A 25,925-nucleotide genomic window follows, 5' to 3' on the forward strand; every position below is an offset into this window, starting at 1 on the left:
ATGGATTTATTGATATGTTGGATTTTTGAAGGAATGTTGAGAATGGAGTGGAGAGAAACCATTCTGAAACATTTAGATCAAGAATTGGACAAAGGCCTCCATCCTTTTTAAGGTCCTTGAAGTACCTAGAGTAAAAGCCAGGTGCTCTGGGTAGTGCATGTTCTAAATCTCCCTTCCGACATAGGGAAGAAATTCCCTCAAGGGGGTCCTTTTCACAATAGTAAAATGTAGGAGGGCTTCAAACTCAATATGTTATCCATGAAGGAGTGTGGAAAGCACCCACGAATCCAAGGTGATGGTAGCCCAAGAGTGGAAGAGGGCTGAAGGCAATGGTTAAAATGTAGGGAGGAGTAAACCGGCATTGAAAGGAGCCCTACGTCCTTTTTGAAAGAGTCATCTTGGCATCGCCAAACTTGGCAGAGCTGAGGTAAGAGATCTTGACATCTAGTTTGTGTGGCAGAACGATGGTGCATGGTAGCGGTAGTGGGGGGCTGCGGCTGGTATGGGTAAGGAGGTCCGTGCCACTTACGAGGGGTGTAATGTCTCAAGGGTGGTGTCTGATTGAGACCCATGTAATGGCGGTATTTCTTGCCTTTTGAACTGTGTCCATGCAATTGCCTGTGGCTTCGCGGAACAGGCCTGCCACATCAAGTGGCATGTTCTTCCTCAGTCCTTGCCTTTGCTTCGACAGAGAGGCCAGAAGACTGAAGGCAAGCAAAGCGACGAAGACCTGCCGCCCCTCCATAGTACTCTGCATCGAGAGCCCTGCAGTATGGAGGGGTATTCGATGGACGGGTTCTGCGGGCTTTGTCAGAGACTGGGGATGGAGGGAGTGGCAGCATCTACCTTGCTCAGTACACAGAAAAACACTCAGAATGGGGGAGACACATCTCTGTGTCGAAACTGGGTCTGGCTGCAGTCTTACTGCTGGTGACAGGTTGCAAATGGCACCTTCTGAGACCAAAGCGCTTTGTGGAGGCCGAGGTTGAGGTTCCTGCATCAGTTTCGGGGTCAGGGCAGAAGAGTGGCTCGGATCTTCTTTCGGTACCGTGTCTTCAGTACATGGGAGGCCAGTAACAGGAGGATTGTCCAAGCATTTCTGAGTATGTGTACCGCTTCCCTTCTCCTTAGTAAAGGTGAGCGATTTTAGAGTGCTCGTTGCCCGCTTTTTTGGCTTCCCCATCCTGGGTACTTTTGATGGGGGAGGATCTAAGTTTTCATCCATATATTAGAGAAACTGGACTGCCCAAGATGGATGACTGGGCATCTTCCACATGGAGGGTGCCACTCCACAATTCAATTTTTAGGCAGTCTGCCCAATGTTTTCTCATCGGTTTGGTGGCAGGCATCAATGGCATGAGTTTCCCCCAGATAAAGGAGGCATAGGGAGTGGCTGTCCATAGGAGGAAGCTTACTGCCACATACTGCACAATTGCAGAACAGGGCTTTGAGCGCCATTTTGTCTGTTTGACGAAGAAGAAAGTATAAGGGGGGAAGGAGGTGAGAATAACAACACTCTCCTCTCCTCTCCTCTCCTCTCCTCTCCTCTCCAGTGAGATGAGGTAAGTAATGAGAAAAATCTGAGAACACAGGAATCTTAAAAGTAGTCGAGAGGCAAACAACTTCATGAGGTGGAGGAGGAACTTCCTGGTGCACTCATGATTGTGGTCAAATAAGAACTGAGGTCTTGGAGGGAGCCCCGCCTTCATGCCAGGCATGTCCATGGGCAGGCCTCCTGCTGAATAATAATTAGCTAGCCTTGGAGTCTTCCCGAAACAGCTCCACGCATGCAGACAGAGCCCACGCGTGTGATGCAGAGACCACCAAGAATAAAAGCAGGTTGCTTACCTGTAAGTGGCCTCTGTGCATTCACACATATGGGTGCTGCGCCTGTGCAGTGCCTAGGCCGGAAAGATTGAAAGCTAACGGTTTTTGGTGGGAAAAACTCCGCTCCCCTCCCCCTCAGTAGCATATATATATAGAGTGGAGTGTCCGCCATTTTCTCCAGTCTTTGGAGACTGAATGTTTGCCACCTCACAGAGGAAGATAGTATAATGACCTATTAGGTACCATCATATCCCCCTCCGGTACTGATGCCATAAAAGTATGAGGTGGAGAAGCAGTATTATACGGTACCAAAGATGAAACCACTCACTGACACCGAGTGGGGCCGGCGGGTGGGTTGTGTGAATGCACAGATGGCCACTCGAAGAACATCAGTGGCAGGTAAGCAACCTGCTTTTCTTCATCATGGCCTCTGTGCATCACACATATGGGTGAATAGCAAGCTTACCAGAAACGGTGGTGGGCAGTGTCGCTATTGAAGAACAGCAGAAAGAACAGCCCTCCCGAAGGAACAGTCTCTTCTGGCATGCACATCAAGGCGGTAATGCCTGGCAAAAGTACAAGGCGTAGCCCAAGTTGCTGCTTTACAGACATCCTGGATTGGGACACCTGCAGCAAACGCGGAGGAAGCCGACACCGCTTTAGTGGAATGGCCCCTTGGAACAACAGGTAAGTCTATCCTTGAAAGTTGGTACGCCAACGAAATGGTTTGAACGATCCGTTTCGACAGCCTCTGAGACGAAACAGGTGATCCTTGGTCCCGCTCAGAATACTTTACAAAAAGCCTATTGGAGAATCGAAGGGACTCCGTGCACAATCTATAAAAGTTAAGCATCGTCAAACATCCAAGGTATGCAAGGACCTCTCGATTGGGTTCGACGGTGACAGAAAGAAAGCAGGTAGTACAATTTCTTGGTTCAGGTGAAACGGTGTGACAACTTTAGGTAAAAAAGTTGGATCCATCCTCAGGATCACCTTTTCCTTACGGAAATTTAAGTAAGGTGGATCAATTTGAAGAGCACAAAGCTCACTGGCTCTATGAGCGGAAGTAACAGCAACAAGGAAGGCCGTTTTCCATGAAACGAGATGCATATCGACAGTGGCTAAGGGCTCAAATGATGGTTTCGTAAGCACCTGAAGGACAACCGATAGGCTCCATGTCGGCATAACCGGCCGAATAGACGGATGGAGATTCTGCAGTCCTTTAAGAAATTTCCGAGTAAGTGGCTGCGAAAACACCGACAATCCTTGCACTGTACCTCTATAATGTGACACTGCAGCTGCATAAACCTTAACTGAGGAAGGTCCCGAGCGATGCAGGTGGAGCAGAAACTGAAGAATATTCTCAACCGACACCATAACCGGGTTAAACGAGCTAGATTCCGCAAAGGATGAAAAGCGGTGCCACTTCGCTGCGTAGGACTTTCAAGTTGACGGCCTTAGTGCAGACTCGAGAACCCTTACAACGTCCGGATCGAGGGAGCTCGGTCCCAACAACATTCCCGTCGGTACCAAGTCAGTGAGGGGGTCAGACCGGTCATGAGTTGAGGTACCGAGTGATCTAGTAGATCTCTGTCCCGAAACAGTCTCTTGGATCAATGAATCCTCCACGCAGTGAGGTTCAACGACGACAAGTCCGGGTGACGGACAGCGCCGTTTTGCTGAGTTAGTAGATCTTGTGTGGTTGGAAGACGAAGGAAATTGCCATCCAAGATCCGAAGGAGAGTAGAGAACCATGCTTGACGGGGCCACCAAGGTGCTATGAGTATACCTGTGGCGTCATCGTGCACAATCTTCGAGACGACTTTGGTCAGTAGAGGAATAGGTGGGAATGCGTAAAACCTGAGATTTGTCCATGAGATCATAAGGGCATCCCCCATCGATCCCAGTCCTATTCCTGCCCTGGAGCAGAATCTTTTGCACACCTTGTTTCTGTGGGTAGCAAATAGGTCTATGTCCGAATGTCCCCACAATTGGAACAACTGAATGCAGACGTGGTGATTCAGTTCCCTTTCGTGGGTGATCGACATGTGTCTGCTCAGGGTGTCTGCCTCTTCATTGTCAGTCCCGGCCAGATGGACCGCCAAAAGGGTTATACCTCTCGAGATACACCAGTCCCAAATGTCCATGGATAGGCGGGCTAGAGCAGTGGACTTTGTTCCGCCCTGTTTGTTGATACAGAATACTGCCACTATGCTGTTGGATGTGATTTGTATCACTTGGTGGCGAAGAGCTACTTCGAAGGACCGGAGTGCATTGAAAATCACTAGTAGCTCGAGGTAATTTATGTGGCTCAACGATTGTTGGCGGTTCCACATGCTCTAGGATCGAAGCCCCGCGCATACCGCACCCCACCCGACCAGCAAAGCATCGGTGTTTACAGTCATCGTCGGGTGAGGGGTGATGGGGGTCCCCACGTTTAGATTGGCCAGGGATATCCACCAAGTCAATGTTTGTAAAACAGCGCGGGGCATATGAAGTAGTTTGCTGGATGAATCTCTTTGTGGACGAACGTTCTTGTTGAACCAGAGTTGAAGAGGACGGAACTTCAACCTGGCATGTGGGACAATGGCGACTGTGGTGGCCATGTGACCAAAAGTCTTTGTATTGAGAGCGCTGTCACTACGCGGTTTTGTCGAATACGAGAGATGCAGACGGGGAGGCTGTCCTGACGAGCTTGAGGGAGGAACGCCCTCGCTACCGTGGAATCAAGGCGAGCTCCGATGAAGTCTATCACCTGTGTAGGGACAAGGGATGATTTTTCACTGTTAATGCAGAGTCCAAGATTGTCCAACAGTATGCAAGCAGCCTGAACAGCTGACAATAGGGTTTCACGTGTCTGTGATACTATAAGCCAGTCATCCAGGAAAGGGTAGACTTGGATGCCCTGAAGACGAAGGTGAGCACAGATTGGTGCCATACATTTTGTGAAGACCCTCAGAGCCATGGCCAAGCCAAACGGATGGACATTAAACTCGTAAATGTCAGTTCCGACAGTGAAACGCAGAAGATGCCTATGACTTGGATGAATCAAAATATGGAAATAGGCATCTTTTAAGTCAAGGGAGGCGAACCAATCCTCTCTCCTCAGCAGTGGAAGGATATTTTGAAGGGTAGTCATCCAAAATTTCTTTGGTTTGATAAACTTGTTGCTATTTCGGAGGTCCAAGATTGGACGAAGACCACCGTCCCGCTTCGGGACCGTAAAATATCTGGAACAGAATCCGTGAAGCCCTTCGGAGCTGGAGATCCATTGAATCGCCCCCTTACAAAGCAGTTGTTGCACTTTGTTCACCAGCACTGGGGAGCGTGGTGTAAATCGAATTGGGCTCAACAGAGGAATGGTATTGAATTCTATTCTGTATCCAAGCTGAATGATTGACAGGACCCACCGATCAGATGTAATGGACTCCCAAATGGGGAGTCGGCCTTGCAGCCATTCCACAAAGGGGAGGGGGAAGGGTGGGTATGGAGGTGGAGGAGAGGTTCGCCCGTCCCATCAGCGTTGACGCTTTTCGGTATCAAAATGTCGACGGTTTTGCGGGAAATGCTGATGAGGTTGTTGCCTTCTGCGTTGCGGTCTTTGCTGGTACTGTCGCTGCGGCGGCTGGTAGTGGTAGGACAGACACGACCATGACCACTTACGTTTGAGCTGTCCAGGCAGTTCCATGCGTCTAGCCGTCATCCGGGATTCATGGATGGACTTTAGTTTGTGATCGGTGCGGGAGTGAAAAAGCCCGGAGCCGTCAAAGGGCATTTCCTCTATTCGCCGCTTCATTTCATCAGGGAAGTTGCAGTTTCGCAACCAGGCATGCCTTCTCAGTGAGACAGCCCCCACAAGAGCTCTCGAGTCCATATCCACATGGTGGCGTGCTGTGGATAGTTGTTGAATGGCAACTTGCATCCCCTCTTTAATGAAGGTTCTGGCAAGATCCCGTTGTTGTTCAGGCAGGGAAGCGACAATATTATTCAGCCTCTGCATAATAAAGAATTGATACCTGGCCAGGGTGGCTTCATAGTTGGACGGAATCCGAAAGAATCCGTGGGTGAGGACGGAATCCGAAAGAATGGTAGTCCTCCCAACCCGACTGGTAGTTGTAGTAGGGCTGGAACCATCCTTCTTCCCGCCTCATGTCCATTCGGGACCGAGGTGGTGGTGATGGAGATCGGTCTCTAGCTCTTGCCGTAGGCATAGGAGTCGGGGAACGAGCCCTCGGAGGGGAGTCCCGAATCTCCCCATCGGATATGGACTCACATTGCGGCTCCTCAGGCGGTTGGATAGGTAGGCCCTGTTGTGGAGCAGGTTGCATTGGGGACCCTGGAGGGGTAACCTGCATCGCCACTTGAAGCATCAGTACTGACGGCGTTGGTACCGAAGCTGCTGCCGGGATTGATCCAGCTGTCAAACCCGAATCCCGGTGCCTCTACTTATGAGGCGGTTTGGCCGCCTTATCCTTCTTCGCCTTCTTATGGGCCGAAGACTGATCCAATCCCCCATGCTTCCTCTTTTCCTGTTGTTTACGCGGGGGAGAAAGAGGTTGCTGAGTCCCGGAGGGGGAATTTCCATCATCCAATGGGTGTGGCTGAGATATGGGCGGCGTGGGCGAAGGGCATTGCCCGGACATGCCCGAGGCAGAGGCTGGGCATTCAACCGCTGCGGACGAGGCTGTGGCCTTGCGCTTAGCAGATGGAGCATGCGCTGGCCCAGGCTTTACTGCAGGATGATCTGATTGCATCAGCGCTTGATCCCATAGGAGCTTCCGCAGTCGGTTCTCCCTATTTTTTCACGCTTGCTTAGTAAAAGCAAGGCAATGGCGGCATTTATCAGTCCTGTGCCCCTCGCCGAGGCAAAGGAGGCACAAGTCATGCGGGTCCGCCGGAGACATTTTGGACCCATGTTCCGCACATTTGCGGAAGGCCGCTCGCTGCGCCATCGCAGAAACAGAAGAAATAGAATATAGGAAAGAGGGAAAAGCAATATATTTTTGGTTTGTTTGTTTTTTTTTAGGAATGAAGAAAAAGAGAAAAAGGAGATATAAACTGCAACGAGGGAACAATAACTTGGAATAAGAGCAAAAAGACAAACAGTAAGTAACGAAGAATACTGAGTCGAGCAAGAAATGAACAGGCACGAGGCATAGCGAACGGCGGTCGCAAAAGACTGGAGAAAATGACGGACACTCTGCTCTATATATATGCTACCGAGGGGGAGGGGAGCGGAGTTTTTCCCGCCAAAAACCATTAGCTTTCTAATCTTTCCGGCCTAGGCACTGCGCAGGCGCAGCACCCATATGTGTGATGCACAGAGGCCACGACTAAGAACTGCAGTTATTGCACCACTCCTGAAGAAGCCTACCCTGGACCTGACTGATGTCAACAATTTTCTGCCAATTACTAACATCCCCTTTCCGGGCAAGGTGATCGAGTAGGCTGTAGCTGAACAGCTTCAGGCATTCCAGGAGGAAACGGATTACCCTGATCCATTTCAATCGGGCTTTAGGCCTGGTTTCGGCATAGAAACTGCCTTGGTCACCCTGTGGGATGACCTTTGCCAGGAGAGAGAAAGGGGGGTGCACAACCCTGCTGAATCTTCTGCACTTCTCAGGGGCTTTTGATACCATTGACCACAGGAGAGGTTGGCCGGACTGTGGGTTGGGGGCACCACTCTGCACTCCTATCTGGCTGACTGTCTCCAGATGGTGGTGCTGGAGGACTTCTGCTCTGCACCATGGCCTTTGTGCCATGGAATTCCAGAGGGCTATATTTTGTCCCCCATGCTCTTTAGTATCTACATGAAACCACTGGGAGAGGACATCAGGAGTACACTGATGACATGCAACTCCTCTGCGTGTTTTCATCTAATTCAGGTGAGGCAGCAACTGAGCTCAGCAATGAACTGGATGCAGGCCAATAAGCTGAAGCTCAATCCAGACAAGACAGTGGTGCTGTTGGTGAGGAGCCCATCTGTTCAGCTGAGGAGTTTTCAACCTGTCCTGGACAGGGTCATGCTCCCTCTGAAGGACCATGAGCACTCCTAGGTTCACAGCCTAGTGCTCCTGGCTCCCAGTTGTTGCTCAGGTGTGCTAGGAGAGCTTTTTATCAACTTTGGCTGCTTTATTAGCCATGTCCTGCTTGGACGAGTGGCACCTTGCTACAGCTATCCATGCAGTGGAAACCACCCACTTGGATTACTATAATGTGCTCTCTGTGAGACTGCCTTTGCAAACGGTCTGGACCTTGCAACTTGTCCAAATCAGGCCTACCACTCTGGTCTTAGGCAGGCTACACTGGCTGCCAGTTGCTGTCTGAGCCCTGTTCCAAGTGCTCACGGTAACATACAAGGGCTACATGGCTCAGGGTCAGGCTGTCTGCGGGAGATGTGCCCTCCCGATCACCGTGGTCGGCACCCAAGACCCTCCCCTGCGTTGCTTCCTTGAGTGACGTGAGGGGGGAGTTGGCAAGGAGGATGCATCTTCCTGCACTGCACCCCAGTTATGGAATTTGATCTCGCAAGAAGTTCAGATGCCAGCTGAAGGCTTCCACGTTTTGCACTTATTTTGAAGGGTGAATTTGTTGGGCTTGATTTTGAATTTAGTTGCTGCTACCATTTTAACCATAACTTCATGGTTATGGTTTATTACCATAACCTTGTTTTTCAAATTTTGGTTGTGCCTTATGCTGTATTAATGGATAATTGCTTTATATCCCCCCTTTCAGTTTACCAATTTATAATCTAGTTATTTATCTTATATATTTATTTTATTGTTATATCCCCATTTATTGTTATTAGTTGTTTTTATTACTATTAATATTACTGATACCATTGTTTTATTGTATTGTTGATTTCACTGTGTTTGACTGTATGTGAGCTGACTAATTGGGCAGCACACAAATCAAACAAACAAATAAATGAACCTTCTGCAGAAAAAGGGACGGGACAGGCCTGCTGCAAGGGGGACAGTTCAAAGGAGGCCAGTGAGCAGTACGGAAAGTCAGGCCTCTGAGCGGCCTGGACAACCTGGTTTGCGGGACACAACAGAGCTCATAGAAGAGCTGTGTGGATGCCACCTAGAAGGGGGCACAAGGCTGTGCTCAAGTCACAGGAAGGCTGATTTTGGAAGAATCTCGGGAGAGAGCTCTCCAGGTGAGGCACAGCCAGCCTCTTCACAGGGTGCAGCACCTGCTCCTTGACCAGAGGCCAGGGGCCCTCTGCTGGGGATTTCCTGGAGCCCGGAGCAGGGATGGCGGGGCTGGAACTCCTGCAAAGTCTGGCCAACTCTGTATTTCTGTGAGGTTTGGACAGGAGAGGCATACTCATTAGAAGCATAGAAGCACAGAAACAGAAAGAGTCAGAAGGGGCCTCTTGGGCCATCTAGTCTGACCCCTGGCTCCAGCCAGCTCTGCTCACGACATGCCCACCATGTGCATGTCCAACCTATCTTTGAACACCCTCCCTGATGGGGCCCCAACGACCTCCCGTGGAAGCCCATTCCACACCCTCGGGGTCCTGACTGTCAGGAAGTGCTTCCTGGCATCCAAAGGAAATCTTGGCTCCCTGAGCTTTGCTCCATTGGAGAACGTCCTGCCCTCCTCTGCAAGGGAGAACAGGTATCTACCCACCTCCGTGTGACACCCCTTCACATACCTGCATGTCGCCAACATATTCCCTCTGAGTCTCCTCTTCTCCAGGCTGAAGAGACCCAGTTCCCTCAGTCTCGCCTCATACCCCACCCCCTGCAAACCAGCCATCAACCTTGTGGCCCTGCGCTGCACTGACTCTAACCTGGCTATATCCTTCCTGTAATGAGGAGCCCAAAACTGAACACAATATTCCAGTTGTGGGTGCACCAGAGTTGTATAGATTTGTATAGTTGCATAGAGTTGTATAGTTGTATAGTTCTCGATCTAGAAGCCACACTCCTCAACTCCCTTGCCTTCCAGTAACCTATCCCAGAAGGCTTTCCCCAGTCTGGCCTTCAGTTGGCCAAAGTTGGCCCTCTTGAAGTCCCAGCTTCTAGTGCTCGACCTGCTGCACGTCCCCATTCCCCTGATCTCAAAGCAAAGGATGGAGTGGTCACTCACATCCAAAGCTCTGCTAATCTGTACCTCATCTATCAGCTCCTCCCTTGCACACACACAAGCCCAGGAATCTGAGAGCCAGTGTGGTGTAGTGGTTAAGAGCATGGGACTGGGACTCAGAGGATCTGGGTTCTAGTCCCCGCTCAGCCATGGGGCCAACTGGGTGACTTTGGGCCAATCACAGACTCTCAGCCCAACCTACCTCACAGGGTTGTTGTTATGGGGATAAGATGGAGGAGGCGAATGATGTAAGCTGCCTTGAGCCCTTTGTAGGATATAAATAGAATAAATAAATAAATAAGCTAGCATCTTCCTGAAACCTGGACGGGATGAGCAGAGGGTTCACCGCCTCCTGTACTGAGTGACTCATGCTGTGGGTGGTCCTGGGCATTGTGCGAGGCTGGGCAGAACACAGCTTGCTTTGTTCTGAGTAGAAAGAAAAACGCCAGAAGTAAATACTCACTGGCATCAAAAGCAGCTTTCAACGCCTGGATATCGGTGGCAACCCCGGAGACACGGTAGATGCCCACCTCCTCCAGGCCGCGGCGCTCCACCTCCTCCACACACTGGCGCACAATGTAAGGCACCTTCGACCGCTCCCTCCTGCACAAAGAAAATGCGTGACGCAACAGATACCTACTTATCTGTTTTACTATGTTCTTTGCCTTCCAATAACTGCAGGATCTCCTGATAGTTTACAAAAATTTAAACCATAATTCAAGCACGATAAAATGGAATATAAACTTTTAAACTTACAGGGTAAGATTAAGAAATGATCTGCAGTAAAAACTGTCAGGAGCACAAACATTTAAAAGACAGTCACAAATTTAAAACAACTGAAATAATGAAATGCTTCTAAAAACAAGAACTTTCTTTCCATGGTGCTACACACGCTCAGCACAGGTGCTGGTGAGCCTTTCTGGAAACTCAGTCCATGTCTGTGGGTCACAGCTGAAAAGACCCTCCTCTCAGTAGCCACCCTCTTGTTTCCTCATCAGGGGCTGGTGGAGAAGGTCCCCTGAGGACGTCGTAGAGCCAAGGCAGCAATATTTAGGAGCAAACAATCCTGGGAGTGCCCCGGCCCCAAAGCCATTTAAAACTTTGCATGTTAATGTCAAGCACTTTGAACTGAGTGCAATGGAAAAGTATTGGCCAGTCTTCATTAATAATCTCACTGCCCTGTTTTGGAAACAAAACAACTGAAGTTTCCAAAACATTTCAAAGGCAGCCTCATGTATAGCGTAGCACAGTAGTCCAGGAAGGAGGTCTCCAAACAAGGCCTTCCAGTCTAGAGTCATAAAAGATGCCCCACGCCACGGAACCCATCCGGCTGGATCCAAGCGAACCAGCAACCTGGTCCTTCAAGGGGAGTGCGGCCCATTCCAGAACAGACTGAGCACCCCTTAGCTGGGCAGAACCAGACGCTGCCAGGGCCCCACGATTGGACCGAGCACCTGCCTGGCCCAGGCCCTGTTCACACAGCAGCACACCAGCTGCGCACAGGGTGCCTGAGCAGGGCGTGAGCGCCCACCCATGCTCTCCGGCAAGCGGTGTGCACAGCACAGTGCTTCTGCGACCTGAGGCCGCGTGCACCTGTCAGGCCTGCTCCTCCCTCATCCGGTCTTGCCTGCTCGGAGTATTTAATTTTCGCTGCAGGAAAAAATGTGTCCTTTCAGGTAGTGCTTGGCCCAAGGAAAAGGTATATTGTCTAAGACAAAACCAGCAGGAAGAACGGGGATGACTCACTTGGTAACAACTGCAATCTTCACTCCAAACACTCCTGTCTGCTTGCGAGAGGGCATCCTCTTTAAGCTGAACTCCCTGCTTGTAAACTTCACGGACAGTTTCACTTCAACCTTTGAGAAAAGGAGCAGCAGTTACTCTTTCCAACTACAGCAGTTTCTCGCGAGTGACTTTCCCACCGCACGCCCCTGGAAGAGTCCTACGGGTAGCCTGCAAGAGAGCGTGGGCACGGAAGGGCGGCTGGCTGGCTCTATGCCCCGCTCTCCTGCGCATCATTCGCCTGGCGCAGCTTCCCTCCCTCCTCTTGCCTGGAGGACAGAGCAACGCCTCCTCCACGCACCACGGTATGTCACCATGGTGCCACAGCCTTCCATGGAGCCCTGCACCGCTGCAAAACAACAACCCCGCCAGGCAGGCTAATTGTGGGTGGCGGAGTAGCTGCAGACCCCAGTCAATGTGGAGCATGGCCAGTAGGTCTGTCGCACACCTGGCCTGGCGGAGCAAAACGCTGCACCAGCTAGACCACCAGTCAGATTGCGCAGGGCTCTCCTTAAGTTCTTATGTCCAAGGAAAGGGAGAAAGCAAAGCTGGTGGGCAGAGGGAATGCTCTAAAGCAAGCGGCAACAGGAGGGAAACCATATGCCTAGCCCCCAAAACGCACATTTCTAATTTTATGCCCTGTACTTCTGAAACTTTGTTTCTTGGATTTACACTAAAAATAGGGTTCCAGCCAGAATTCTTAATGTACAGTCCTTAATTTATTCATTCTACCCTTCAACCAATGGTGCCTTTTTCACGCAATCTTTATCTCTGGTTTTGACTCACTGCTGATGCCTTATTTCAGTTTTAATATGCTGTTTTATTTGCTTTCTTTTAAAACCAACGCTTAGGCTGCTTTGAGAACCTGCTGATGCTACTGAGGCCACTCAGCCTTGCTCTAGCAAGTAGCTGGAGATCCAGACTGTTAGTCTCACTGGGGAAGTCTCTGCATTGGGTGGAATTAAGGCATCTAATGGCCAGCACAAGCAATTAACTGTCGCTGAGGGCCAACGCAGGTTCTGTGTGTTGTGTTAGCTGTCGCTGTCTTGCAGATTTCCATCAACAATGAAGGGCCCAATCAACTGGACACCAATAGTGGAGGGGACCACGCAGCTCGGGCGGCCAAAAGTCCACCTGCTCCGCTGGGGTGGGGCACCGGCTGCGCTATTCTGGCGACATGTGACCGGCCATGCTCGCACCCTGCCTGGAGCACCATCGCAGCATCTTCCCGAAGGGGCTGCCTTTCGAGATGCTCCTGAAGCTTCTGCTTGCCCCGCAGGTCCCTCCCTCCTGAACCGGCCTTGCTTCCAGGCAGAATGCCCAGTGCCAGTTCTGGCCTACAGTGTCCAGACGGCTCGGACCCGCCCTTTCCCCGAGCACAACCAGGCCACAGAGGGGACCCACTGCACTGGCCACTGTGTTCACGCTGCCTGCATTCATTAATTCATTCTTCCATTTATATGCCACCTACTACCCAAGTCAAGTGCTTTTGTGTTTCAATTGTGCTTTAATGTATCTGTGTATTGTTTCATCAAGTTTTATTGGTGGTGCTAAGCCACCCCAAGTGCCACGTTTTGGTAGAAAGATGGTGTAAAAATCAAAGCAGTCACTCCACTGACCAGTCAAGAGTCTTGGGGAGAAGAGGCCCTGTCTCCGTGCCCAGGAAGGCAGCGGAGGACTCTGCTGCGGCACTCATTCGGCACACCACCCGGTCCTCTGCAGTGCAACACGATCATGTCAGAAGTGCAGCTTTGCCCGCAGGAGCTCTTAATGCAGACAGGTTCAACTTGTGGGAAAGGTGCCAGCGCAGCATTTCTGACATGAGGTTGGAAAAAGAGGACAGGAAGCACGAGGGCTCCACATACACTGTTCCTGGGTGGCAGCTGCATGTTCATCTGGACTGCACCCACAAAAGGGGCTCATCATGAAGCAGACCCTCCGGCAGATACAGACGTGGCAGCAGAGTACACAGGCCTGGACAGAAGCTTGCCCTGCCGGCCAGAACATCGTGGGCCACGTCTCGGGAAAAGCACGCACCAGAACCCAGTCCCTGGAGGCAAGCAGCACACGCGCCCCAGAAAGCCGCGCCAGGAGCTGCAAGGTGGTCGGGCGCAATGTTTGGTACTTACTCCGCCCATCAGGATGACTGTGCGCTGCCAGTCTTTCTCCTGGAAGGCCTGTGGATCCAGCTGAAAAAGGGAAATGGTCAGAGGGCTAGCAACCTGGAAGCCATGCACCTCAGTCGCTAGTTAAGCACGTCTAATTAATGTGGCATGAAAGTCATGTGTGTGGAGACGCCAGGCTACCTGCCGAGTCCCGACAGCCTTCCTTGTAACAACAGCTCACAGTCCTCAGTGGCTCTCCACAAGAGAGCCTCCTCTCCGTCTCAGGGCCCCTCCAGCTGGATTTGCCTCTGCCACCCTCTTCCACATGGAAAAGAGGAATCCAAGATGCTGGAGAAAATGGCTCAGAAAAGCCACGTGGAAGTTCTGAGAAATGGACCAAATACGTTCAAGCACAACATTGACCTGACAGGTCTTAATCACAATGGGGTTTTTGCCCCTCCCTGCCCAGGACGCAGCTGCCTGACCAGCCAGCTTATGTCTTTGAGCAGAGCCTCGTTCGCCCACACCCATTTCTGGCCCTTTCCTCTGTCTCCAATGAGGGGTGAAACACAGGGGGCACTGTTGCCCCAGGTGCATCTGGCTGTGCTCCTCACCGAGCCTCCACCCACCCGTATGCCCGACTGAAGCACTTCCAGCACACTGCAGAATTCCAAGAGCCCTTCCTCACTGCTTGTCTCTTTGGGAGAAACTGGCCTTGCCTCAGGCCATGGAGAGTCTCCACCAGCCCTGCAGCGAACAGAAGCAGTGTTGCAACTGCCGCATACTCTGGACAGTCGAAGCAATCGGGTGGAAGAGGGAAGCAGAGCCAACCTTCCGTGAGACACAAGGTCCCAGAAATGGGGGCACAGAGAGGCGCTTCCAGCCAGCAGGCACATCCCAGGTCGATCCTGCAGCAACAGCTGTGGCCCCAACACTCGGTGACTCTCTGAGCGGTGAGGTTAGCAGCCGTTCCCGGCTCTCTCAGTGTGCTGCGCAAGAGATCTGCAAGCTCGCTGTCAAAACGGACCCCCCTTGCTCTCTCAGAAGCTTCTGCACAAACATTCCTCCCAAAGGTCCTGCCCGCTCCGGAGTGGGCAGCCAGGGCTCCAACCAACCATCCACAGCATCCGTTGCTTCTCCTTCCCCAAAGCCTTTCTCATCAGGCATGTTGTTTCCCCAGAATCAAGAGGGAATTGCCCCTGAAGTGCATGGTCTCTGCTGGGGAAAGAGTGAGCCAAGCACAGCAAATGGCCTCCAGAGAGTGCCTCATCATATTCCTGCCACAGGGTCAACAGTAAACCCGGCATACAGGGCACCAACTAAGGCCAAGGGCAAGCACCGGGAGCATTTGCGGGTGATGCTGGATCAGTAAGCGGGCGCTCTTCACAGGGCCCTAGGATCATGCACACCCCCACCCCATCTTGGGAGGACAGGCTGCTTTCCCGCAACTGTGCTTCTTCGAGCCACCATTTGGGCTATGCACTTGCAAAATGGAGAGCGAAACAGAGGAATGGAGGGAAATAAAAGGTGAGGTATCAAAGTGAGGGAAAGAGCAGGTTCTGAGGTCACAGAAGAGCACTCAGAGAAGCAGGATTGAAGGTAAGCAACCTCCTTTGTGATGCCTGTGACTCACACGCACAGATACCTAGCAAGCAACAGACTTTGAGGTGGGAGAAGTCACACAGAGACACAAGAAAGAATGGCTCTTCCAAAGGCTGCATCAGCACAAGCTCTGCTATCTAAGCAGTCCTGTCTGATAAAGGTTAACAGCAATAGCGGGAAAGAAAGGCTCCCCTAAGAAGCGCAGCAGGGAGGCGATGGCTCTGGACTCAAGGGAACCAGTGGGCTGCGCCAGTTGCAAGGGAGCTGGATGGCTGAGAGCACCCTTTTTCAGGCCACTGTGAAGACGCTGCCCCTTTCTTGGACCAGCAGGGCAGACAAAGAGGTGATTTTCCAGGAGGAGGACATCCCAGAGACATGGAATGCTGTTGCTCTAGGGATGCCCAGTGAGTGAAGCTTCACTTCTCCAGGGCAAGTGGGATGAGGAGGGAGATGGGTGAGTACTGTCTTTGTCTGGGTGTAAATGGCACTGAGATGTATGGAGGAAAGGAACAGTCCAAGTGCAGCTGTACCTTGTCTTTCTGAAGAATCAATGGCTGGTCATGATGTGGGGTGCACAGCTCACTCACCGGTGGGCAGAGGCAATGGAGACGAAGAAGGCCTTATTCATGGTGAGGAGTCAAGGTCGACCGCGGCTGGAAATTCGGCTGGTCTTGCTGAATGAAAGAATCTGTTGCCCAGGGAAAACCTGAGGAACTCGATAAGCAGGAGATGGAGGGAGGCATCTCAAAGGGCTGCTGTCACAGAGCAGTCTTCCTTGGTGAAGGTGGGAGAGCACAGTTCTGAGTCGTGCTGAGCTTTCTGAGGCATGTACACACTGTTGGTATCCCAGGGGCCACACATGGGGGGGAGGGGTTGTCCTTTTGGGAGACCACAAAATATCTCTAAAAGACGCTGGGTATCCTATGACTGGAGGGCAGCTTGTCCATCCTGCCACTGCTCAAAAGGCAGCAACTTCCAGGAAACCTGGATCAGTGAGATTGCTCCTAGGGATGACGGAAAGCCCTTCTGCCTGGGCAATGTTCTTTAGGCCAGTGGGAAAGGTCCTGGTCTGTCGCAGTGCGGAGAAGTGCCATATCGGGCGCTGTGGAAAAAGTGTCAAAGACTTACTGCCCATTTGTCCAGGCAGGGGTCTTGCCACAGAAGTGTTGCTACTATTTGTTTTGAAAGGGTTGCGTTGATGGAGGGAGGGAGGGGATCTCTCCTAGGAGACCCGCTTTACCCTGCACTGGAAGAGCAACAAGACAGTGGCTGACCTGCTGGTGCCAGTGTGGAGGCCCGGGCAGCCACTCCCCTTTTACGGGTGGATTTCTAAATCCAGTCTAGTGTGTCATCCATGGAGGCCGAAGAAGAGGTGGAGTGGAGGGGTTTGCTGATGACTGTTTAATTGCATAGCTAATTACATAAGTAGGGACCACTGTGATGGTGACTGCTTGTGCCAACTCAGTACTTGAAACTACCTTTCTTACGTAAGTTACACTGAGCCTTAAGCAAAATCTTTGTGGAAAATGACTTCTACATAAATGCATGGAAAAGGGACCCCAGATACTGCACACTCAAACCGAGCATGAATGAATTAAATTAAGGTGAGCTCTATCCAATCCATGGCGAAGTCAGTTTGGTATTTATGAGTTCTTCAAGCAACTATTCAGAAAAAACGCATCACTTTTCCAAGAAATTTCTCCTTACTCCAAAGGCTGGCACATGCAGGCCAGCATTCTGAGACGGCAAAGAACTGAGAGGAAAAAGATGTGTATTTTGTTCCAAGCTGGCCAGACAAGATGTTCATATGTTCAGTACAGGAACAGGCAGAGAAGTTGGAAAGACCAAACAATACATAGCAAGTGGAGAATCAAAAAGAAAGGGCATGCAGAATGTCGACTGACACGGGACATAAAAGCAAGAGAAGGACACAGTAAATTGCTTTATAAAGATGCTTATCTGTTAATGCAACTGATGAACTGTTGCTATAGCAGGCACCTTTCAAGACCCCAGTGACCAATATATTTTCAGCAAAGGAACTTGGTGCCTGCTATAAGGCACCCTCACTGCTGCTGCTGCATTACATTAATACATCACATTAATATCCCACCTTTCTTCCTCTTACGAGAAAAACAAGGCAACTTACAGAGATTTCTTCCTCTTCCCTTTATTCTCTCAACAACAACTCTGGTGCTGGAGGTCAGACTAGATGGCCTGGAAGGCCCCTTCTGACTCGCGCTGTTTTCTATGTTTCTATGTTTTCTATGTAACTCTGTGAGGTAGGTTAGGCTGGGAAGCTGTGACTACCCCCAAAGGGATCCCATGAGCTTCAAGTTTTCACAGAATCAAAGATTAATTCAACATTAGAGCTGGAAGGAGCCAGAGGGCCACTGAGTCGAAGCCCCTGCTCAGCGCAGGACTTCAGGTTACAGCATTCCTGACACAAGAAGGCTGTACAAGCCTCTTCTCAATGCCTCCAGCGTGGGAGAGTCTATCTCCTCCCAAGCTCATGGGTTCCATGCTGTCGTTTTTCCTGAAGTTCAGCCAGAATCTAGCTTCATCTTAAGCCCATTATTTTCTGTCTGGCACTCTGACGTCCAGCCAACCTCTCTGTGGCAACCTTTCAAGTGCTTGCAGTATGCCACCATATCTTCCCAAGATCTTCTCAAGGCTCACCATGCCACCTCTCTTCACACGGCTTTCTTTCTAGTTTCTGGATCACCCTGGCTGCCCTTCTCTGGACCTCTTCCAGTTTGGCCGTATATCAAACTGTGGTGCCAAAAACTGGACACAGCACTCCAGATGAGTCCTAACCAGTGCTGAGTGAAAGCAGACCTAATACTTCATGGGCTTGGAAGTGAAACTTTTAATGCAGCCAAAAATACCATTTGCCCTTTTTGCAGCCGCATCACACTGTTGGCTCTTATTCAGCTTGTGATCCACAACACTTCCAAGATCCTTCTCACTTGCAGTATTGTTCAGCCAAGTGTTCCTCATCATTTGGTCTCTTTCCTAGGTGCAGAACCTGATGTTTGTCCCTAAAGAATTTCATTCTGCTGTTTTCAGCCTGGTGCTTCAGCCTATCAAGATCACCTTGAATCTTCTTTCTATCTTCCAGGGTATTAGCTGAAAGTCCCATCCACTTCTGCATCATCTGTAAATTTGATCATCGTTTCCTTCACTTCCTGGTCCAAATAATTAATGAAAATGTTGAAGAGCCAGGAATGGGCCCTGCAGCACCCCACCTGTTACCTTTCCACAGCAGGAGGAGGTGCCATTGATGAGCCCTCCCTCAGACCAATTGTGTAGCCAACTGATGGATCCACCTGATCAATGTCCCATCTAGCCCACTTTTTTCTACTTCCTTTTTTTTAAATACATTTTATTATTTTTTTTCTACAATCTAATATTAAAAACAACAGTTATTTAAGACATTGGATATACGTTCTGGTTTGACATCTTCCTCATTTTAACAGTCAGTAGCCATATTCAAATCTATGCATAGTCCCATTTCTCTAACTGATAATAAAAAGAGTTCCAAGTTTGGTAGAGATATGTGTCTTCCTTCTCCTTCAGAGACAAGGTCAATCTGTCCCTTTCCGTGCAATCCAAAATCCTTTTTGAGATCAGCTCTTCGCTGCGTGGCTCTTCACTCCTCCAGTAATGAACAAATAGAATCCTCGCCACAGTAATTACATGTAAGATCCAATATATAGCTTATTTATCAAAATCATTAAGAATAATATCTAATAACAAAAAAAAGTCTTCAGGTTTAAATTTGTGTTTACATTTCCAACATCTATTTGACATATTTACTTTTTTCTAGTTTCTCATTAGAAGATCATGAAGCACTTTGTTAAAAGCTTTGCTGAAGTCAAGACAGGTTATGTCCACAGCATTCCCCCAGTCCACAAAGGAGGTTACCTAATAAAAAAATGAAATCAGTATAGTTTGGCAGAATTTGTTCTTAATACATTCATACTGGTGTCTTGTCATCACTGTACTGTTTCCAAGGTGTTTGCAGACCGACTGCTTTATCATCTGCTCCAGAATTTTCCCATGGATTGATGTCAGACTGACTGGTCTGTAGTTCCAGGTTCCTCTTTTCCTCCTTTATCGAAGATGGGGACATTTTTGTCTTTCTCCAGTCATCTGGAACTTCCATCTTCTATAATTTCTCAAAGATAATCAGCACTGGTCCGCCAGCCCCTTTATGACTCTAGGAAGGAGTTCTCAAGAGGGCCAACTTTGGCCAACTGAAGGCCAGACTGGGGAAAGTCTCCTGGGATAGGTTACTGGAAGGTAAGCGAGTTGAGGAGGGGTGGATGGCACTCAAAAGGGAGGTTTTGGAGGCGCTAGCCTTGACAATACCTCTAGTTGGCAAGGCGGGGAGGCAAAGGAGAGTGCCGCCATGGATGCGAAAGGAGGTGGTTAGAGGGATTAGACGAAAGAGGAACCTCCGTAGGAAATGGGTACTGGGGGAAATAGACAAAAGGGTATACCGGGAGGAGGAGGCCCGTCGCAGAAGGATTCTTCTCAAGGCTAAGGCTGATTACGAGCTGAGACTTGCCAAGAATATCAAGAGCAACAAAAAGGGCTTCTATCAGCATGTAAATAGCAAGAGAAACAGGAGACAGGCAGTGGGACCAATTAATAAGGAGGAAGGGGATCCAGTGACTGATGTGAGGGAACAGGCACAGATGCCAAGTGACTATTTTGCTTCTGTGTTCTCCCCAAAGCAGGATGGGGGAGACCGCATGGGGGATTAGATAAGGTTGGGGACTTAGGGGCACAGATTATAGTCAGTCCCACTAGAAGTCGAGGGGCCCCTCAGGGCATTGGACGTTACAAAGGCACCAGGCCCTGACAGGTTACACCCAAGAGTACTTAGAGAGTTGGCAGGGGTTCTCTCACGCCCGCTGGCCTCCATTTTTGAGACCTCGTGGAGAACAGGTGAAGTTCCAGAGGACTGGAGGGTGGCATCAGTGGTCCCAATTTTCAAAAAGGGTAGTAGAAAAGACATGGGGAATTATAGAACGGTTAGCCTTACGTCCATTGTAGGAAAAACACTGGAAAGGCTCATAATAGCGAGAGATCTAGTGATGCTAGATAGGGAAGGGAGGCTGGCGGGCACACAACACAGCCTCCGCAATAAGAGGTCCTGCCAGACAAACCTTGTGGAATTCCACAACAAGGTTTCGAGGTGGCCAGATGGAGGGAATGCAGTGGATGTGGTTTACCTGGATTTCAGCAAGGCCTCCAACAAAGTGTCCCATGATATCCTGGTTGAGAAATTGAGGAGTTTTGAGATAGACCAATGCACTGTCTGATGGATTAGGGCATGATTGACTGACATAAAGCAGAGGGTAACCATTAGTGGGGAATCATCAGGATGGTGGCCAGTGTCAAGTGGGGTCCCCCAGGGCTCTGTTTAATCTTTTCATAAATGTCATGGAAGAAGGGGTGAACAGTGTGCTGATCAAATTCATAGTTGATACTAAAACTGGAGTAGTGGCCACAACTGAGGAGCAGGTACTACAGATCCAAAAGGATGTGGACGGACTACGGAGTAGGCAGGAGACAACAGGATGGCGTTCAATGTGGACAAGTGCAAGGTCTTGCACCTGGGGCATAGGAATAGCTGTCATAAGTACAGGTTAGGGGACAAGTGGCTGGAGAGCAGCACTTGTGAAAGGGACCTCGGGGTGCTGGTTGACTGCAGGCTAAACATGAGTCAGCAGTGTGATGTGGTGGTCAAGAGGGCAAACGCCACCCTTGGTTGCATAGCCAGAAGTGTTGCTTCTAGATTGAGAGAGGTATTACTACCACTCTACACGACTCTGGTGCACCTGCAACTGGAGAATTGTGCTCAGTTTTGGGCCCATCATTACAGAAAGGATATAGCCAGGTTGGAGTCAGTGCAGCGCAGGGCCACAAGGTTGGTGGCCGATTTGCAGGGGATGGGGTATGAGGCGAGGCTGAGGGAACTGGGTCTTTTCAGCCTGGAGTAGAGGAGACTCCAAGGGGATCTGTTGGCGATATGTGAGGGGGTGTCACGCAGAGGTGGTTAGAGACCTCTTCTCTCATGCAGAGCAAGGCAGAATGCACTCCAAAGGAGTGAAGCTTAGAGAACCAAGGTTCTATTTAGATGCCGGGAACTACTTCCTGACAGTTGGGACCCCGAGGGTATGGAATGGGCTTCCACAGGAGGTGATAGAGGCCCCATCGGTGAGGGTGTTCAAGGATAGACTGGATGGGCACGTGGTGGGCATGTCATGAGCAGAGCTGGCTGGAGCCAGGGGTCAGACTAGATATCCCGGGAGGCCCCTTCTGACTTGCTCTGTTTCTATGTTTCTATGTTTACCAAGCTCTGGAGATCTGAATTCAGCCAACCCAGTCAGATGATGTCTGACCATTTGCCCATCAACCTTGAGCTGCCATTGTGCTCCTTCAGCTTGTACTTCCCCTTTGACAGGAATGTCATAGATCTTCTTTTGGGAGAAGACCAATCCAGAGTAGGAGCTGAGCACTTCTGCCTTTTCTCTCCCATGTGTTATCTTTTCTGCCATCCATCCTGAGCAGCCGAACCCCCGTTTCTTCCCTCTGTCTTTTACATTGGACACAATTGAAGAAGGCTTTTCTGTTGTTTTTAGTTCCCCACGCTAACCTCACTTCATTCCTAGCTTTAGCCTTCCTGACCCCTTGTGTGCTAGCTGCCTGTATTCCTCCTTTGTAGCCTGGCCTTCCTTCCCCTTTCTATACACATCCTTGTTTGTTTTCAAACTATCTCTAAGCTTGTTGTGAAGCCGCATGGGTGTCTTCTGTTGCCTTCTGCCCTTTTTCCTTGGTGGAATTTTAGGTATTTGTGCCTTTAGAATATTCAAAAATTTCCTATCCCCCTTGGACTCCTTTTCACATTGTAGTCACTTGCCATTGGACTTTGCTTAATGTTGTTCTGAGTTCATTACAATTGGCTTCCTTGAAATCCAGGATGCGTGTTTGGCTACTTTTGCCTTTTCCTTCCATTTGAATCAAAAATCCAAGTGTGACCTCTTCATTTTTCCCCGAGTTCCCACAGTTGCCACTTCACCTGCTGCATCTTCCCTGTTGTTCTATATTAGGTGAAGGACAGTCATTCCTCTTGTTTCTTCTTCCCTCTTCCGTTGGAGGAAGTCATCAGCAAGGCATACACTGTGCCTCCGCCTCCCTTCCTGTTCCTTGTTATTCCTGAACAGTTTATAACCTTCAACTGCTGACTCTCGGCCATGCCGTCTCAAGCTGAAAGGGATGAACTGCACTCCAGTGACGCATGTCCCACGCGCCAGGTCCTTTTACTGGCCGCTCTGGCTGACTGTTGGGCAAGGTGCCCACTTACTGAGAGTCGTTCACACTGGGATGGTGAGATGCAGGCGCAGGACCCTCCTCCTCCCTTGTTCCGCTCAGTCTGCTGTCATGATCCCATGACCAGGATATCTATCTCAAGTGATATCTAGGCTGCTTTGAGGGTGAAACCTGCTCGCCTTGCTTTTTGGGAATTTTGCCTGCAATGTCTAAGAAGAAAAAGCCGTGAGATCATACAGGAGTTAAATGAAAGAGCAAAGGCACCCTTTGCACACCAAAGCAGTTCCCAGGACAGGCTCCAGGCAATCTTGCTGATCCATAGTCAGGAGGGTAAACCAAACCCAAACCCTGCTTGGACCAGGCAGGCAGGTCCAGCTCCTGCGGGTCAACGGAGCTCAGCTTCCAAAAGCCCAGGTGTCATGACAAAGCATGACAAAGAGCAAAACTGAAACGGACATCATTGCTGCTGTCAATGGAAAGGGGCTGCCTGCAAGGCTCACCCTTCCACTAAGCCAACCGGTGCTGGGTGCAATGAAAAGATGGCCAGGAGCCAAGAAAGATGCTAGGCCTTCATTTTGACAGAAGAGCAGAAGAGTCTACAGCACCTGAAAGACTGGAGGCGTAAAGGTGAGTTATGCTGATTGGTAGCTCACCACTCCACCAAAGCAGGTGGTAATTTTTTAATCCCACCCTGAGGGGAGAGGCAATTTCCAGTGCCCCTTTCCCTCCACAGTCTCGATCCAAACAAAACCAAACACCACTTTGCAGAGGCATCAAATGCTCAGGAAGAGATGACAAACTGTTGCTATTTTTAGAGTGAATGGAAAATGGAAAGTTACATTCTGAGCAACTGCTTCCCACACCCACACAAATCTGGAGGAAGAAATGCTAGGGAATCATCTGCCTCCAGCCAAAAAGCACACCTCATCTCCTGAAAGAAAAAGAGGAGGGATGACGGGGCTCGGACACAGTGGCTACCCCGTCCTGCTCATCCAGCTTCACGGAACAGGCACACATGCCCTCCCCTCCGCCCAGCCGCCGGCTCCCTGCCTTCGCAATGAGGGCCTAGGCACCCCAAGCAAGGCTCCAATCACAGCAGCGGTGGGGGAGCGCCCAGCGCAGAGCAGGATTCTTGCGGCCGAGCAAGGCACCCGCACACTTGCGGCGAGAGGGAGGGGAACAGAGGGGAACCCTGATGGCTGACCCAGGAGGCCACGTTCGATTTCTAGCAGGGCAGATTCTGATGGGGAAGAAGGCAAAGCCCTCAGAGCCATCACAAAGGACTATCAAGCTCCCTGGCAGTGCGCAAACCAATGCATTGGCTTTCTCGTTCTTCCATCCTTCAGTTTGTTCCACCCTGCTTCCATATCTATTTGCAATATTTTTTTAGATAGTCCAGAAATTCATAAAAATGTTTATACACATGTCTCCTACTGGGTGTGAAAAAGATTTTCTTCTGGAAGTGCCTAGCAAATTGAGTAGGCTGCATTTTAATGCCGCTTTCCCTTATACAGAGCTCTTTAGGGTCATGCAGGGCCCACCACATCCTGGCCCCAAGGCCCTCTGAAGCCTGCTCAATTTGCTAGGCACATCCAGAAGAACCTTTTGCATCCACCAGGACTTAGCTCTAATGTTATAGAAGCTAATTCAGGTGAGGCAGTCAGAGCACAGCCTGGTCGTGTTTTCCTGGATCACTCCCAGCTGCTGCATCCTGACAATGCTGACAAGGACTTGGCACCCGCCTCCCCACCAGATCCGATCCTTGCCCCTCCTGGGTTATAGAGGTGGCAGGGAACAATGGCCTGGCCCAGGGAGGTGGCCAATGCCTCTTTACAGTTCCATGCCACTTGGACTATGAGCTGCTCAGGACACTCCTGAAGAAATTCTGTCCAGATCCAGAAGATACCAATAATTTTAGGCCAACAGCAAACATTTCTTGGTCAAGGTTCTTGACATGGGTGATGTCTGGGTGCTCTTGGATGAGAGTATCTCCATCATTTCAGTCAGGTTTGGCCTGGTTTGGTCACTCTGTACCTGAGTCAGGGGAGAAACAGGGAACTGCAACCTGGATTTTTAGTGGCTTCTGATACCATCAACAATGGTGTCCTTCTGGGGTGACCATCCAAGCTGGGAGCGCCACTCCTCTTTCAAGAGCCTGCCCCAAAGGTGGTGCTCAGCACTGCTGCTCAGCCCTGTGGATTTTCCAGCATGGAGCTCCTGAAGGGCCAGTGCACCATGCTATTCAGCACCTACATGAAACCACTGATGGGGTTATCCAGAGAATGGGAATGTGTGCTCATTCAGTATTCTGATGACACGCAGCTCCATTTTCCCTTTTCATCTTCAGCAGGGAAGGCTGCGGATGTGCGAAACCCATACCTTGCTGTGTCCCTGGACTGGATGAGAGCGAGTAAACGGAAATTCAGCCCAGACAAGCCTGAGCTGCTACTGGCAGGAGACTCCTCGCCAGCTCCTGGAGAGTGACTCCTGGAGTGTCCAGCTTGTTCTGGGTGGGGCTGAGCTCCTCCTGAAGTCTCCTCAGCACACCTCTCACTCGCAGCTCACGTGGCCTCAATGGCACAAAGTGCCTCTGCTGATGGCCCACACTTGCTCCCCTCAGGACTGGGACAGCCCGCAATCCGCGAGCTGTACTCTGGCAACCTCTCAGCTCGATTACTGCAATGCACCCTATGTGGGGCTGCCCTTAAGGACTGTTCAGGAGCTGTGGCTTGTGCAAAATGTGGCAACCGGAAACACATGCAATGCAGTAACGGGCCAGCAAGCCCAAATGTTTGTTGTTGTTGTTAGTCATGAAGTCGTGTCCGACCCATCGCGACCCCATGGACAGCATTCCTCCAGGCCTTCCTGTCCTCCACCATCCCCCGGAGTCCACTTAAGCTCACGCCAACTGCTTGAGAGACTCCATCCAGCCACCTCATCCTCTGCCATCCCCTCCTTCTTTTGCCATCTATTGTTCCCAGCATTAGACTCTTCTCCAGGGAGTCCTTCCTTCTCATGAGGTGGCCAAAGTAGTTGAGTTTCATCTTCAGGACCTGGCCTTCTAAAGAGCAGCCAGGGTTGATCTCCTCTAGGACTGACCAGTTTGATCGCCTTGCAGTCCAAGGGACTCGCAGGAGTCTCCTCCAGCACCACAATTCAAAGGCCTCAACC

The 25,925-nt window shown here is 50.4% G+C and overlaps 1 protein-coding gene across 1 annotated transcript in view; it reads right to left on the bottom strand.

Moving 5' to 3' along the window:
- BCR (BCR activator of RhoGEF and GTPase) overlaps positions 1–25,925 on the bottom strand; it is a 95,343-nt gene that overhangs the window by 21,104 nt on the left and 48,314 nt on the right. Inside the window, exons 16-18 of the mRNA XM_044444399.1 lie at positions 13,836–13,895; positions 11,671–11,780; positions 10,388–10,527 (exon numbers count right to left, since the gene is read on the bottom strand). Coding sequence (XP_044300334.1) covers positions 10,388–10,527; positions 11,671–11,780; positions 13,836–13,895 — 310 coding nt within the window. The remainder of the gene's footprint in view (positions 1–10,387; positions 10,528–11,670; positions 11,781–13,835; positions 13,896–25,925) is intronic.

This window comes from Varanus komodoensis, unplaced genomic scaffold (assembly GCF_004798865.1).
Source record: "Varanus komodoensis strain SLA01 unplaced genomic scaffold, ASM479886v1 scaffold44_3, whole genome shotgun sequence".
NCBI classification, from domain to species: domain Eukaryota; kingdom Metazoa; phylum Chordata; class Lepidosauria; order Squamata; family Varanidae; genus Varanus; species Varanus komodoensis.